General features: G+C 60.2%; 1 protein-coding gene across 1 annotated transcript; it reads left to right on the forward strand.

The window, feature by feature from the left end:
- The first annotated feature begins 1,476 nt into the window (after nucleotides 1–1,476).
- On the forward strand, nucleotides 1,477–13,679 carry TSPO (translocator protein). Its single transcript, XM_020883035.2, has 4 exons — nucleotides 1,477–1,582; nucleotides 10,172–10,382; nucleotides 12,355–12,493; nucleotides 13,244–13,679. The coding sequence occupies exons 2-4, from the start codon at nucleotides 10,201–10,203 to the stop codon at nucleotides 13,430–13,432; spliced, it is 510 nt and encodes a 169-aa protein (XP_020738694.1). The 5' UTR covers nucleotides 1,477–1,582; nucleotides 10,172–10,200; the 3' UTR covers nucleotides 13,433–13,679.
- The last annotated feature ends 1,132 nt before the right edge of the window (nucleotides 13,680–14,811 follow it).

The raw sequence follows: 14,811 nt of genomic DNA on the forward strand, positions 1-14,811 counted from the left end.
GGGGGGGATGCATGGAAGGGGCTAGAGAGGAGCTGGGGGCCAGCTAGGGAGGACAGCAGACCAGGCTCAGGTGGGGTCTCTGGGATAGGACAGAGGGAGGCGCAAGTTAACCGGAGGCTTCCCAGCACAGGAGGGGCACCCACATCTCATCTGGCTCTGCGTGTGAATCCCTCGGGCAGCCACTGGCCCTCTGTACTGTAGGGTCTCCTTTATAAAAAAGGAGGGCCCGGGTAGGTTTCTTCTGCTCCCACCCCCCCAACCTGGCCCTGGTGTGCAGCAGGGGTTTGTGAGTGGACATCTCTGCCTCCTAGGAGGCTCCCCTGTGGGCCTGAAGCCCTGCATGCAGGCGGGGCTGGGCTGGAGGGAAGCTGTGATGCCTCCCCCCACGGGGCTTCCGGGGCAAGCCACCGGGCACCTCCTTACAGGAAGACGGCCAGGGCTGGCAGCTCGCTGGGAGGCGTGGCCAGACCCACTTCATTAGAAACAACAGCCGCAATGCCTGGGCCCTGGTACTTTGAGGGATCCAGGAAAACGTAATTTCTTTTAAAATCCGAAGAAAAAGATGAAGAGAACGTCATCCTTTTTTCATCCCTGTCTTTATATCAACACCGTCAAAGGCAGAAGAGGCCCACGAAGGCAGAAGTGCCAGGGCCTAGGAAAGGCAGACCCCAGCCCTGGGGAAGCAGGCAGAGTTCACCTTGTCCCCCGCTTCCCTGCCTCCAGTGTCCAGTGTGGGCAATTGTGGTTGGGGCCCTGCCAGGCCAAGTTTGCCAAGGGGGCCAGGACAGGCCTGGGGCTGCAGCAATTAAGCAGCACCAGCAGATGAAGTGGTGAGGTGCTCAAGGTCCAGACCTGGACATGCTGTCTCATCAGAGAGACCCTGGCAAACTGGAGGCCACCTCTGGGCTGTGATGCTCACTGAATGTCCAGCTTCTGTGGTCTCCTGTATTACCACGTGGCATCCTCCTCAGTCCCACCACGCTGGGCCCGTTTTACAGATGAGGGGATGGAGGCAGAGCGAGCCAGCCACAAGGCAGCTAAGCCCAGACTCAGAGTGCACTCTGCCTTCTGTCCTGGGGCAACTGCTAAAGGAACTGGGGTGCCCCTCCAGAGATGGGGGTCCACGGCAGCTGTGTAGGAGGCTGTTTAGGATTCTGCCATCAGGCACTGCAATTCCCCTCTCTGAGATCGGTGGCCTCTATCGCCCCATTTTACAGACGGGAAAAATGAGGCTCAAGAGAAGGGACCTGCCTGCAGCGCCGGCTGGGTCTGCGCGGCGCGCGGCCACCGCGGGGAGGAGCAGCGGCCGCGAGACCCGCTCGCGCCCGGGGGAGGCGGAGGCCGGAGGCTGGAGCGCGGGGACCCGCGGGGATCCGCGGAGCTGTGGGCGCCCGGGGGAGGCGTCGGCCGGAGGCGGGAGCGCCGGGACCCGCGGGGCTGTGGGCGGCGCCGCCCGGGCTTCCAGCCAAGCCGGGCGGGGTCGGGGTCGGGCGGGGCGGGGCGGGGCGGGGCCGGCCCCGGGAAGGGCCGTCACCTCCCGCCGCGCAGTGCCCTTCCCGGAGCAGAGTCCTCGTCGTCGCTGGTGAGTGGGGACGAGGCGCCAAGGGGGTGGCGGGAAGGGGGCCCCCCTCGGGGAGCGACCCCAGACATCACCCTCCAGCCGGCGCGGGGTCCGAGGGGAAACTGCGGCGGGAGGCCACGGGGTAGCCTCTGACCCGGATCGGCCGGAGGGGCGGCGGGGGCGGCAGGGACCCCAGTCCTGGCCTCCGCGCTCGCGTTCCTGCGCTGCGGGATCCTGGCGAGTTGGGGGGCGCGGGAGGGGGACCTTGGGCAACCCCGCCCTGCCGCACCCCACCGGGGGCCAGGCACCCCTGCTTCCCGCCCATTCCCTAGCTGAGCCGCTGAGGCCGGCAGAGGGCGGGCGTGGCAGAGCCGGGTACTTGAGGATTACAAAATGCCAGGGAGACCTCGTGCTCCTGATCCACTTGAGACACCCCATTTCTACGGGAGGAAACCCAGGCGAAGGGGGAGGTCATTCGCTCAAAGCCAGTGAAGGCCCTGCGGAGCCTTAGAACCGGGTCCCTAGATCCCAGTGGCTGGTGCTCAGGTGCACAGGTGAACTGCAGCCTGAGCCTCTGGCTGGGCAGAGCCCCTCCGGACTTGCCTGCGAGCTGCCTCCGCTGCAGAGGAGCTGGGAGCCCTGGTGGCAGGGGTGTGGTGTTCCCTGATGACTGGGTTTGCCTCTTGGTGGGTGCCCAGCCAAAAGGCACAACCAAGCCAGAGATGAGGAGAATGAAGGAGTTCTTACTTGCAACAACCAAGGAGAGGGTCTTGCAGCTTTCCCAAGGCAGTATCTCCTCCTACAGCAAAATGCGTGTGTTAGTCACTCAGTCACGTCCGACTCTTTGCCACCCCATGGACTGTAGCCCGCCAGGCTCCTCTGTCCATGGAATCCTCCAGGCAAGAATACTGGAATGGGTAGCCATTCCCTTCTCCAGGAGATCTTCCTGACCCAGGGATCAAACCCGGGTCTCCTGTATTGCAGGCAGCTAAGCATCCATGCATATTCATAAAGGGGCTTGAGTGGAGGAGAATTCATAGAACTGGGACAAAGCTCAGTAATGTCCAAGCTTCTGTTGGTTGAAATCACAAAGGATCAGCAAAGGTCAACTTCTGGTTCCTTAGGTTCCAGTCGATCTGTTGGCTGGGAGTGGGGATTGCGAGGGTGGGGATGAAATTCTGCAAAACAGCTGAAAAAAAAAAAAGTGTTTCAGGCTAACTTTCACCACTGAAACTACTGGGAGTCTTCACAACTGACTTATTATCTTTGCTGTTGTTACTTCATTTGCCTGTTTGTTCTTTCATTCCCTTAAGATTATTACTGGGATCTGTTCAAGGGCAAAGCACCCTGGCCAGGCTTAAATCACGAAACGGCTCAGTCCTAAAATGGTTTCTCTTGTGTCAAGAGAGCCATGCCTGGTTCTTTCCTGGGGATTGTTCTGCCCTGTCAGCTTACAGCTTATAGCTTACAGGGTTCCAGCTATAGACACAATGCTGAGTGCCAGAGCAGCCTGGCAAAGGCCCCATGCTCTGGCCTGGGTTGGGAGTCTCTCCGCTGGCCTGATGAAGTATGATGGTCCCTGGTACTGGCCACATGCTCTGGAGTGGACGGCAGGAGGACCAGGACTCAAGCCTCCCCTGGGTATATGGATGGGGTTGAGGCTGTTCCAAGACGGTCAGGTCTAGGGAGGAGGCTGTGGACGAGGAGCATGGCCCAGGGTGTCTGGCGCACAAGGCCACGGGCCCCCGTGTCTCTGTGAGGTGTGGGCACCCCACACGGCCCAGCAACAGGCAGGGTCTGCCCCTGCCCGGTAGCTCTGGGCTAGGAAAGAAGCTGGGGAAGGAAGGGAGGGGAGGCGGCCAGCCTCTTTGGAGAGCAGGGAAACAGGGGCTCAGCACCCCCAGGGGGTGCTCAGTGGGAATCCTAGGCGTCCAGGGGAGACTTTGAACAGAGTGGGGGCCTGACGCGCTTACCCAGCACATGGCCCAGGGGCTCAGAGCAGGGCAGCCAGGGTTCCGATGCTCTCGTGGTCCGATGGCAGAGCCCTGCTGCCTCCACAGTGCAAGCCCAGAGGCCACTTTGTCTGCCTGCAGAGTGTGTCTGTGTGTGTATGTGTGTACACACACGTGCCTGCCCGCCCGCCCACGACTGAATGGTATCTGGCTGGATCTGGCAGAAACCAGAAACCATTGACAGTGGATTGCCAGGGAGAGGGGTGGGGGGGCTTGGGGGGCACTGCCAGAGGGCAAGCCTCCTTTCTGCTGCCTACGCTTTTGACTTTTCCCAATTTCATTTTTGAATCTGCCTCTCATTTGTATTTCCTGTGACTTATTTTTGATTGTGCTGGCAATGACTGTGTATGCTCTCTGTCTTAAAGAAATTAGTCATTCTCCATAAAGCAGATTCCCTTTAGTCACCCCCAGCCCCCACCACCCCCATCCCACACCGGCTGGGTTTCCAGCGGGAGGCAGACTCTTTTAGATCTGTGTGGTCTGTTACATTGGATATTTTCATAATGAAAAAGATGAACAGAGCTTATTCTGAGGAGGATTAGCTGTGAGTCATTAAAAAAAAAAGAGGGGGAGAGCCTTAAAACAAGTCTCTGGGACCATCGGTGGTGGCTTGCAGGAAAGATAAGGCCTGGGAGGGTACAGCCTTGGGGGTGGGGAGCAGAGAAACGGCAGAACTCTGCTCCGTTTCTGGGCAGCGGTTTCTGTCCCCTGCTTTCTCTGGCCGCAGAGAGCAGAGGGCTCCTCCAGAGGCCCACTGGCTCGACCCCCACTTCGCAGATGGGGACACAGAGCCCAGGAATGAAGCATCACTAGGACCAGAGAGCCCGGGTCTCGCCCCAGGGGGGCCGGGAGGACTCAGATCCTGAAACTGCTGCCCGCGGGCCCAGTCGGGACCTGATGCCTCTCGGGGGATGGCACACTGGCCCTGAGGCTGGAGACAGGATCTTCTGGCGTACAGGCAGAGGGTGGAGTGGCTGAGGTGGGTGGGGGGAGCTTGAGGGCTCACCCCACATCCCTGGACCTGGCGGGCTTCTGGGGCAGGTCTTGTCAGGCTGGAGGCGGAGGCTGGCGGAGGGGAGGTGGCCCAGCCCTCATCATGACTGGCTGTATGACCCAGAGCCAGCAGGCTCCCAGATCAGGGCCTGGAGGGGTGGCGTGGGCTTCAGGGTCACCCAGGCCTGGAAGCTTCTGGGACGCCCCGTGCTTTGGTTTCCTCATCTGGAGCGTGCTGTGCACCACGGAGGCCAGAGGCCGAGACGGTGTGGGCCTCAGGGCCCGAGTTGAGAGGCGGCTGGCCCCTCCCCGGTGGCTGCTGTGAAGCTGGGTGGAGCGATGCTGACCCAGTGTGAGCCCAGCCTGGGCCTCCGCTAAGCTCCTCCCACCCTGCTCACTCCCAGAGGCCAAGCGCCTTCTCCTGAACCCAGGGCCTGAGTGCTCTGCTTGGCCTTCTTGGTCTCGGATTCAGTGGCCTCAGGCCTCAGGGGTGGGGCCTTTCAGAAGCGTTTTCATCCCCTGAGTGTTGGCTGATGGACCGGACCAGCTGACATTTTCTCAGCCTTGGGTCTGCGCCATGAGGCTGGGTCTTCTGCAGGGACGCGTGGCCTCCGACCCTGACCCTCCCATCCCTTGAGCCTCCCCATGACCCCGTGAAGCAGGCAGGGCAAGTGGTAGCCCCCTGATGTCAGGGGAAACTGAGGCCCAAAGCAGAGCTCCAAGAAAGTTGGAGATGGACCCAAAGTTCGGCCCTGAGTCACCCTCTGACGGAAGCAGACAAAGGACAGGTGGGTGGCTTTGCCCTTCTGCTTGAGCCCCTTCCTGACCGCTGGTGGTCCCTAACCCTAACACCTGGGTTACCTGATGCGAAGAGCTAACTCAGTGGAAGAGAGGCTGGGAAAGATTGGGGGCAGGAGGAGAAGGCGGCGACAGAGGATGAGATGGCTGGATGGCATCACTGACTCAACGGACATGAGTTTGAGCAAGCTCCGGGAGTTGGTGAAGGACAGGGAGGCCTGGCGTGCTGCGGTTCATGGGGTCGCAGAGTCAGACACGACTGAGCGACTGAACAACAACCCCATCACAGAGTGGCTCCCTCTCAGGCCTGCCTGGGCCAGCTGCCCTGCCCAGCCCTGCCCAGCCCAGCGTGACTCAGCCTGGTGGGTCCCCTAATCGGATGATTCAAGAGCCTGGCCTTCCCCATGAGGCCCCAGGAAGCTCTCTGTCTGACTGTCTCCACGTGGGCATCTGAGCTATCTGTCTTCTGACCCCAGGCCTGGGCAGACCCATTAACCCCCTTGGTCCAGCGGTGCATAGCAGCCTGGACGGGTGGGCAGAAGCGTGGGGTTCAAGCCGAGCTCTGTCACTGTGGCCTTGGGAGAGCCAGCACCCCTTCCTGGGCCTCTGCTTGTTCTGCCCAGCAAGGGGCCAGGGTGATGGGCTCTCCCGCCCCGTCAGCTGGCACGCTGGGGATTTCCTGGGCACCGGCTGGGTGCTGTGATTAGGTGACACCTGCCCACGACACCTTGGGGAGAAGTATGGACACAGGCCACAATGTTCATAAACCTCAAAAACACGCTCGGTGAGAGAAGCCAGACCCCACAGTCCACAAATTGCGTGGTTCCATCTAGGTGCAATGTCCGGAAAAGGCCAATCTGTAGACACAGGAAGCAGGCTGGTGGTTGCCAGGGGCTAGGGGCAGGAGGACCGGGGAGTGACCGCTCATGGGTGCTGGAGCCTTTGGGTGGTGATGAGGATGTTTTGGAGCTTAATATAGATGGTTGCACTACATTGGGAATGTATGAATTTGCCCCAAACTGTGCACTTTAAAATGGTTTCTTGTGTGTGTGTTCCTTTCATTTAAATGAATCACAAGCAACAGGAAATAAAAACCAAATGGTCAGGAGCCTCTGAGAGGCCTTGGTGGCAGGTGGGGCGTCTGGGGCCAGGGGTGGAGGTTAGGGACTGATGCTGTGATGAATGTAGGGAGAAACAAGGAGGTGATGAAAATTTGTGTCCAAAGCAGGATACTCTTTTAAAAAATGTTTATTTTGGACCAATTTTAGACTTACGGCAAAGAACAGGGGTAGTACAAAGTTGCCACACACCCTTCACCCGGCTTCCCTTCCTGGACCAGGAAATTCACACCCTGTTTGTAACCCTGCTAACACAATCTGATCCGTTGGCCCAGGACACCGTCTGCCCGGGATCGCACCTCTGTTTAGCTGTTATTTGTCCTTAGTCAGTGATGTATCCTTCTGTCTTTCCTTGCCTTCCGTGACTGACCCTTTTCAAGAGTGCTGGAGGGCAGGGCAGGTGTGTGGTCAGATGTTCCTCCAGCCGGGACTGTGACAGTCTCTCATGACTGGACCCGAGTTTGCATTTGTGGCAAGAACACCACAGTGAGTGCGTCCACCTCGCTGAACTGGGACATGTGTCTTATACTGGTGGAATTAACCTTGGTCACCTGTAATAGGGACACTCCTGGCGGGGGGAGTCATTCATTTGGGACAAATGAATGGGTGGGCATAAATTGGGACTGTCCTGGGGGCAGGTGTGTACGGTCATCCTGAGGAGGCCTGAGCTCTGGCCCGGCTCTGGGTCTGACCCCCGGCCCGCCCCTGGGCCTCGGTGTGCCTGTCTGTGTGTGAGAGTCAGTGTGGGGTGAAGCCCTCCACCTGCCCAGCCCACGTCACGGTCCGGGGAGCCCTCAGGCCCTGAACGCAGCTCATTATGGTTGCCCAAAGGCTGCCACTTGACTGTGGTTTCAGCACGTCTGTTAAACAGGCCGAGCAGGGTGGTGTAGACGAGAGAGCAGCTAAGCTGGCCTGGGCTCTGCTCAAGTGACACCGTGGTGGCCAGTCCCCGGGCTCCACGTCCCTCTGGAATTGGGCCAGAGCTCTCCTAGACCCGGCAGAGGTGGGCCTTGTCCTGTAGTGAGATCAGATCCTCACCCCCGCCCCAGGAACAGTTCCATGCCCCTGGAAACCGGAGGGGTGGGCGGGAGGGGGTGAGGGAGAAACAAGGGCTGACTTACCTATCAGGAGCCAGCCCTGGGCAGTGTTTAACCTCACCGTTCACCTGTGCAGCGATCGTGGGGGGTGGGGGTGGGGTGGGCTCACTGGCCCCATTCCACAGGTGAGAAAACTGAGGCCCGGGGAGGGAGCAATCACTCACTGGATGGCAGAGCCGGAATCTGCCAGATGCCTAACACCCTCCGACTGTTCCTTTTACTTTTTTCTAATATTTCTTTATTTATTTGGCTGCACTGGGTCTCAGTCGCGGCATGTGGGATCTTAAGCTGTGGCATGCGGCTGACTGTTTAAAAGTGTGCTCATTATAGACATTTTGGAAAACAATAACAGAGCATCTTAAGTCCTGCTGGCGAGCGGGGGGCTTTAGTCTCCCGAGCTACCTGCTTGTGGAGGCGCCCTGGGCAACTGCCCCCGCCCTTGGCACCTCGGGTCTGTGGGCAGGGCGGGTAAGATGGTGTGGGCCCCTCGCAGGGTCAGAAAGGACGGTGCTCGGGCCGGGCTTACAGCGGTTCCCAGGAGGTGTTCGCTTTAGGGGGATGACGGCTGCTAACGTCTTCACGTGCTTGTTACATTAAAAAAAAATTTTGTTGGCCACACCCTGCAGCAAGTAGAACTCACACCCCTTGCATTGGAAGGTAGAGTGTTAACCACTGGACCTCCAGGGAGGTCCGTCTTTAAAATGCATATCCATGTTATCTATTTTTTGCTAAAATTGGGATCATTCTGTTGTCTATTTTATATTCTGCTTTCTGCACTGAATATTAAGGACAGTTGTCACGTTATTAAAGAGTCCGCCAAGCTGGACTTCGGGGTTGACCCGTCCCTTGCAGTCCCCGGTGCTGGGCACTGAGCTTGCTTCTGCATCTCGGGCGCTTCGCGGTGCTCCAGGCCAGCAGCTGCCCTTCTGCCCCCGTCAGTCTTCTTCCTTCACTCGGCGGCCTGAGGGCTCCCTGCTGCCTGCGGGTGGGCACAGCCTGGTCTCTGCACCTGCCTGCCCCTCCTGCCTGGTGCCTTCTGGCCCCTCTCCCCTCCCATGTCCTGGGACAAAGTGCTGCCTGTCCTTCGTGAACCCTCTTCTCTCTGACCCCGGGTTGGGGTGCCTGCTCTGAGGTCTGGGCCCCTTCTCCTCCACCCACTGTGGTGCCCAGCCCCCACCCAGCAAGTGTGCTGAACCGAGTCCTGCTCCGGGGCTTATCTCCCACACACACCCCGGGCCCTCCAACTGGAGTCAGGGTGTGTGAGCGGGAGCTCGGGCCCTTCATTTTGTGATGAGGAAACCGAGGCCCAGTCAGGGGTGCTGATAGGTTTGGGGGTCCCATGGCACATCCAGGCAGCACTGGCCCCCAGCGTGCAGCCGGCTGGACTCTCGGCCCCAGTGAGCTCAGCTCTCCGGCGCCCGGTAGGTCCTCAGTGCAGACCTGGGGGCTACCGCGCAATGGGGAGTGGAGCGACCCGAAGACTGAGTCCCCTCGGCCCCTGCCTGGGGGGCTCCAGCCCTGGGGGCGGTGTCGGCAGCACGCCTGCCCTGAGCCCTGCCAGCCTCTCAGGGCTGCTGAGGGCCCTTCACCAGCCAACTCCATCCCTTTTCACCCCAACCTTAAGGTTTTCGATCTGGGCGGAGCCTGGCCCCAGAGTGCTGTGTGACCCCAGGCAGGCTGCTTTCCCTCTCTGAACACAGGGGAGGGGAGGCGATCTCAGGGCAGACCTGTGGGCTGATGGTGAAACACCTGTACACAGAGATACCCCCACTGGGCTGGACCCAGGTCGGGACGCTGATGTCCCGTCCTTTGTCGGAGGTCACCGGGTTGGGAAGATCCCCTGGAGAAGGGAAAGGCTACCCACACAGGATTCTGGCCTGGAGAACTCCATGGACTGTTTAGTCCGTGGGGTCGCGAGGGAAGTTGGATACTGCTGAGTGACTGACTTTTCTCAGTACGTTGGTGGGGAGTGGGGACTCGAGTGAAGCTATCTGATACAAGTTGTTGCGTGAATGAGTGACTGAATGGGACGTCCTGGAGCTCTGCGTGCAGGTGTGGACTGACGCAGCCTCGTAGAGCCCGGGCCAGCACTCGGCCTGGGCAGGAAGGGCTGGATGGCCTTCTTGGTGGAGGCTACCCAGACGGCCTTGAATCAGGTGGCAGAGAGGAGGGGTCATTTACCAGGAGACCCAAGGTCAAGGGTGAGGGTGCTAGAGCAGAGGAGCCTGGCAGCTGGAGCAGGGGCCGGCGTGGAGCCGGCAGCGGGCAGGGGCGCCTGGGGGCACCTGCCCATCAGGGCAGTCTTGTGGGTGGGGCCTGAGTTTGGGTGGAAGTGTGTTCCCGGGAGCTCTTGGGCTGGGGCGCCGCAGGCTGTAGGGTGAACTCACCACCCCCCACCCCCCAGCCTCGCACGTCTTTTCTGCACCTTCTGCTTGTTCCATCAATTGCTTGGTCAGTCCATGAGGGGTGAGGGGCTGGTAACAGCCCCATTGCAGATCTGCTCACGGGAGGTCCTTAGGAAATGCCAGGGGAGGCCCCACCCCCACTCGGCAGCCTCCCCATCTCTCACCCCAGCCCTGTCTTCTCTTTCAGAACTTTCCGGAACAGCAGCTGCAGCCGCAATGGCCCCGCCCTGGGTGCCCGCCGTGGGCTTCACGCTGGTGCCCAGTCTGGGGGGCTTCCTGGGCACCCAGTACATCCGCGGAGAGGGTTTCCGCTGGTACGCCAGCCTGCAGAAGCCCTCCTGGCACCCGCCCCGCTGGATCCTGGCCCCCATCTGGGGCACGCTCTACTCGGCCATGGGGTAGGTGGGCGCAGGCGCTGGCGTGGCCCCTGGGTCTGTCCACCTGCCGGGCAGGCGGGGCAGGGGAGGCCCAGGCCCGAGGCCTGAGCGTCTCCTCCGGAGGTGAACTCTCCAGGTGCCCGTGGGGAAGCGGGCACCGTTTCCCAGCCCTGTTTGGCAAGTGAAAGTGGAGAAAGCTTGAGGCCTGTTGGTTGCACAACCGGACGCTTCCCCCTGAGGCCTCCTGGAAGGGGCGGCAACCCCGTACTGGCACTCTGGCTGCTTTCACAACTGCAGGGAGAGGCCGGCCCCGTGTGTAAAGTGCAGACGTGGGCAGGCGGATGCTTCCAAGATCAATAGCAGTCACTGCAACAGCAGTTTGTTGGGCATCCGCCTGGGGTCAGGCTTTGCCTTTGGTAGGATTCACGACCCCTCGTTTGACAAGAGACCTCCCAAGGACACCGGGCTATGGAGTAGGGGCCCCACAGACCTTCCTGGACGTGACCCCCGAGGTGCCAAGGGAAAAGCTGGACTGGGTGGGGGAGGGCGCGCCCTGCCGGCTGCAGCGGGATTTGCACCCAGGAGACTAGTCAGCTTCCCACCGTCCTCTGCAATGTTCCCACACGCAGGCTCTGTGCCAGCCCAGTGGGACTGCAGGGGGCAGAGAGCAGAGACCGGGCCGATGCCCCAGGCTCCTGATGGGAGTAAGACGGTCCTCGAGGCCTGAGTGTCAGCCGGGCCGCGCCCTCTTCCAGCCCCGGGCCCTGCACCATTGGCCTATGTTCTTCCCGCATCCCGCTTTCTCCTCACTGTCCTGGTCCAGAGGCGCCACTGTTGCTGCCTCCACTTGCTCCAGCCTCCAGGCCTCCCCTCCCCATCGAGATTCCGATAGAGCATTCGTCTGGCATCACCTCTCTTTTTGCGGAACTCGGCAAACCTCTCAGAGTAGAAAGCTCAGCCTCTGGCCTCAGACTAGCTGGATTCAAAAGCAGACTCATTTCCCGACAGCCTGCCAAGAACTCTGAGCACTTCTCCCCTCTGCGCCTCACTTTCCACACCTGTGAGATGGGGGTGACAGTCCTGCCCACCTCATGGTGGATGAGTGAGCTAATGCTTGCAGAGAGGTGCCTGCATGTGTAAATGTGGAAGTGAAGTGAAAGTTGCTCAGTTGTGTCAGACTCTTTGCGACCCTATGGACTATGTAGTCCCTGGAATTCTCCAGGCCAGAAGACTGGAGTGGGTAGCCTTTCCCTTCTCCAGGGCATCGTCCCAACCCAGGAATCGAACCTAGGTCTCCTGCATTGTGGGCAGATTCTTTACTGTCTGAGTCAGCAGGGAAGCCCGTATGGGCCTGTGAAGTCGCTCAGTCGTGTCCAACTCTTTGCGACCCCACGGACTGTAGCCTACCAGGTTCCTCCATCCATGGGATTTTCCAGGCAAGAATACTGGAGTGGGTTGCCATTTCCTCCTCCAAGAGAACTTCCCAACCCAGGGACTGAAGCCGGGTCTCCCACATTGTAGGCAGATGCTTTACCATCTGAGCCACCAGGGAAGGTCTATGGGCCTAAACCTTTACATAGTTGTGGCCTAACCCTGGCAAACTCACCTTATCTCCTAAGGCCCAGCCCCAAACCCCCTAGGGCACATTCACCTGCATGCCTCTGTACATGCTTCACTCTTGACAACACTGATGATGATGATGTCAGTTATTTATTGAGTGTCCTACTCAATTATTTATTGAGTACCTGTCCTAAGGGCAGCCAGGTACTGCCCTTAGCACCACCAACATATTAACTAGAATGTCCGCAGCGACCCCATGAGTGACAAAGGCCCAGAGAGGTTAAGCAAGTTCCTTGAGGTCACACAGCAGTCGGTGGCAGGGCATGCCTGAGTCATCACTCCGTGGTCTCAGAGGTGAGTGTGGCTTCCTGCCTTCCAGGGAGGCCCCTGGCCTCTTCCCTGTTGGTGCCCTGACCAGTAGCCTCTGTTTCAGGTATGGCTCCTACATGATCTGGAAAGAGCTGGGGGGCTTCTCGAAGGAGGCGGTGGTTCCTTTGGGCCTCTACGCTGGGCAGCTGGCTCTGAACTGGGCATGGCCTCCCCTCTTCTTCGGTGCTCGACAAATGGGCTGGGTAAGTGTGGCCTTGGCTTGTCTCCCTGGTCCCTGGAGATGGGCCCCCCATGGGGGGACATGGGGTACCATATCCCAGTCCCCCAGGCCCAGGATCTAAAGGTGGGGGGCAGGGGAGGCATATGGCTCCTGGTCCATTCACAAGCTCTTAGTGGAAGGTACTTACCTGGTGGTCCAGTGGCAAGACTGCGCTCCCAATGCAGGGGGCCCCGGGTTTGATCCCTGGTCAGGGAACCTGATCCTGCATGCTGCAACTAAGCCAAATGCAGCCAAATAAATATAAATATTTTAGGACTTCCCTGGCAGTGCAGTGGTTAGGACATCACACTCCCAATGCAGGGGGTTTGAGTTTGATCCCTGGTTGGCGAACTAAGATCCCACATGCCACGGGGTGTGGCCAAAAATAGAAAACACAGAAGCTCTTAGGGGACCAGTGCCCCTCAGCTGCTTCTCCTCCATGAAGGAAGCCTTGTGGGGCTCTGACTGAAGCTTCGTGGATTTAGGGGCCTTGGGTGCTGGAAAGCCCACCTTATGGCTGATGCTGTGCACCCCTCCATGTGGCAGAGTCAGGCAAGGGTGATGGTTCCCATTTTACAGATGAAGAAGCTGAGGCAGAGGATGGGCGCGGGCCCTGGCCAGGTCACTGAGAGGCGGCTGGAGAGTTCCCTCCGCTGCTGTGGTTAGCGGGCAGCTGGGACACACCGCCCCGTGGGTCGTGGCACCTCAGGCCTCCCCATCCTCGTCTCTGCAGGCCTTTGTGGACCTCCTGCTGACCGGTGGCATGGCAGCAGCCACGGCCATGGCCTGGCACCAGGTGAGCCCGCCGGCCGCCAGCCTGCTGTACCCCTACCTGGCCTGGCTGGCCTTCGCGGCCGCGCTCAACTACCGCGTGTGGCAGGACAACCAGGGCCGGAGGAGCGGCCGGCGGCTCTCGGAATGAGGATGCCTCGCCCTCCGAGGACTGCAGCCGCTGCGGGTCAGGCACTGCCGGTGGTGGGGGCCCCCCTGGGCTCCCACAGCCACCAGGCCGCCTGTCTGCTCTCAGCCCAGGGGGTGACCGGTTGAGCTTTCAGAGGTGTTCCGGGTTGAGCCCCCACCCCAGAAACAGCGTCCTGCGCCTTCAGCCCTGCTCGAAGCTCGCTTTCGGAATGTGGAATTTTATAAACCAAATAAAGTGTTTCAACTTCTTGGCCGTGGCCTGGTTTGCCTGGGTTTGCCTGGTTTGCCTGGTTTGCCTCCCCACCCTGGCCGTGGGGAGGGCGAGGGGCTCGCCCTCCGGCTGGGTGTGTCTGGGCTGGGTCATCCACAGGATGCAGACTCACACCTCTCAGGACCCTTGCGGGAGAGGAGGTGGCCTGCCCAGGGTGGAGTGGCAGACACGGGCAGAGAACGGGTGCAGCCTCCGCCCCCAGCCCGGGGAGGGGGGCCCGTCCACCCTCTCCACATCCAGGAAGCCCAGCCCAGGCACCTGAAGGGCCCAGGCCCTCAGTCGGCCCGGTCCACCGCCGGGCTCTGCTCAGGCCCCAAGCGTGGTTCTCCGCTGGCCTCAGCCGGGATGCGTGCCAGGCCTCATAGCAAGCTCACCCCACCCGGGACAAACACCCCATCAGGGAGGGGATGTCAGAGGCAGTACGCAGAGAGCAGCCCCTCCCTGGCTCGGCTCATCCAGACATGGGAGGTGCCATCCTGACCCCGAATCTGGTGACCCATGACCTCTCCTGACACCTGTCCAGAGTGAGGCTGGCAGAGCCTTGGACACAGGCTCCTGCTAGAACCCCTACCTCCAGGCCAGGTTCTAACTGGGAGTGAGCAGGAGCAATCACTACCCCGTGAGGCATCGATGAAAAACCTGGTGTGAGCACTCGGCGTGAGGGGCACAGGGAGGCCCCTGGCCTGCGTTTCGGGGCCTCTGCCTTCGTATTTTAACCTTCAAAACCCACTGGGGGCACCCCTGTGCTGGCCGACAGCACCTGGGACCATCCCCTGCTGCCCTGTGGGAGTCTCAGGGTCTCGCATCATCCCCACCACCAGGATGTGGGGACAGGCAGGGGGAATTCCATCCCCAAGATCCCCAGGTTCAAGTGCTGGAGCCAGGACTCGGGGCTCACATGAGGACCCAGGTTCCCAGGTGTCGGTCATGAGACAGAGACGGGCCTCAGCTCCACAGCGGTCCCTCCCGGGTCTGCTCTGAAACGGAACCAGTGCTGGGACCGTAAAGGAAGCTGAGTGCTGAACAATCCTGGTGCTGGAGAAGACTTCTGAAAGCCCCTTGGACTGCAAGATCAAACCAGTCAATCCTAAAGGAAAGCAGTCCTGAAT

Source organism: Odocoileus virginianus, chromosome 23 (assembly GCF_023699985.2).
Source record: "Odocoileus virginianus isolate 20LAN1187 ecotype Illinois chromosome 23, Ovbor_1.2, whole genome shotgun sequence".
Taxonomy (NCBI): domain Eukaryota; kingdom Metazoa; phylum Chordata; class Mammalia; order Artiodactyla; family Cervidae; genus Odocoileus; species Odocoileus virginianus.

Excerpts from the sequence above, each read along its gene's own strand:
- TSPO (XM_020883035.2), top strand. The coding sequence starts at position 10,201 with ATGGCCCCGCCCTGGGTGCCCGCCGTGGGCTTCACGCTGGTGCCCAGT. Across the intron at positions 10,383-12,354 it reads ACGCTCTACTCGGCCATGGG|GTATGGCTCCTACATGATCT; the intron begins GTAGGTGGGCGC and ends CCTCTGTTTCAG. Across the intron at positions 12,494-13,243 it reads GTGCTCGACAAATGGGCTGG|GCCTTTGTGGACCTCCTGCT; the intron begins GTAAGTGTGGCC and ends TCGTCTCTGCAG.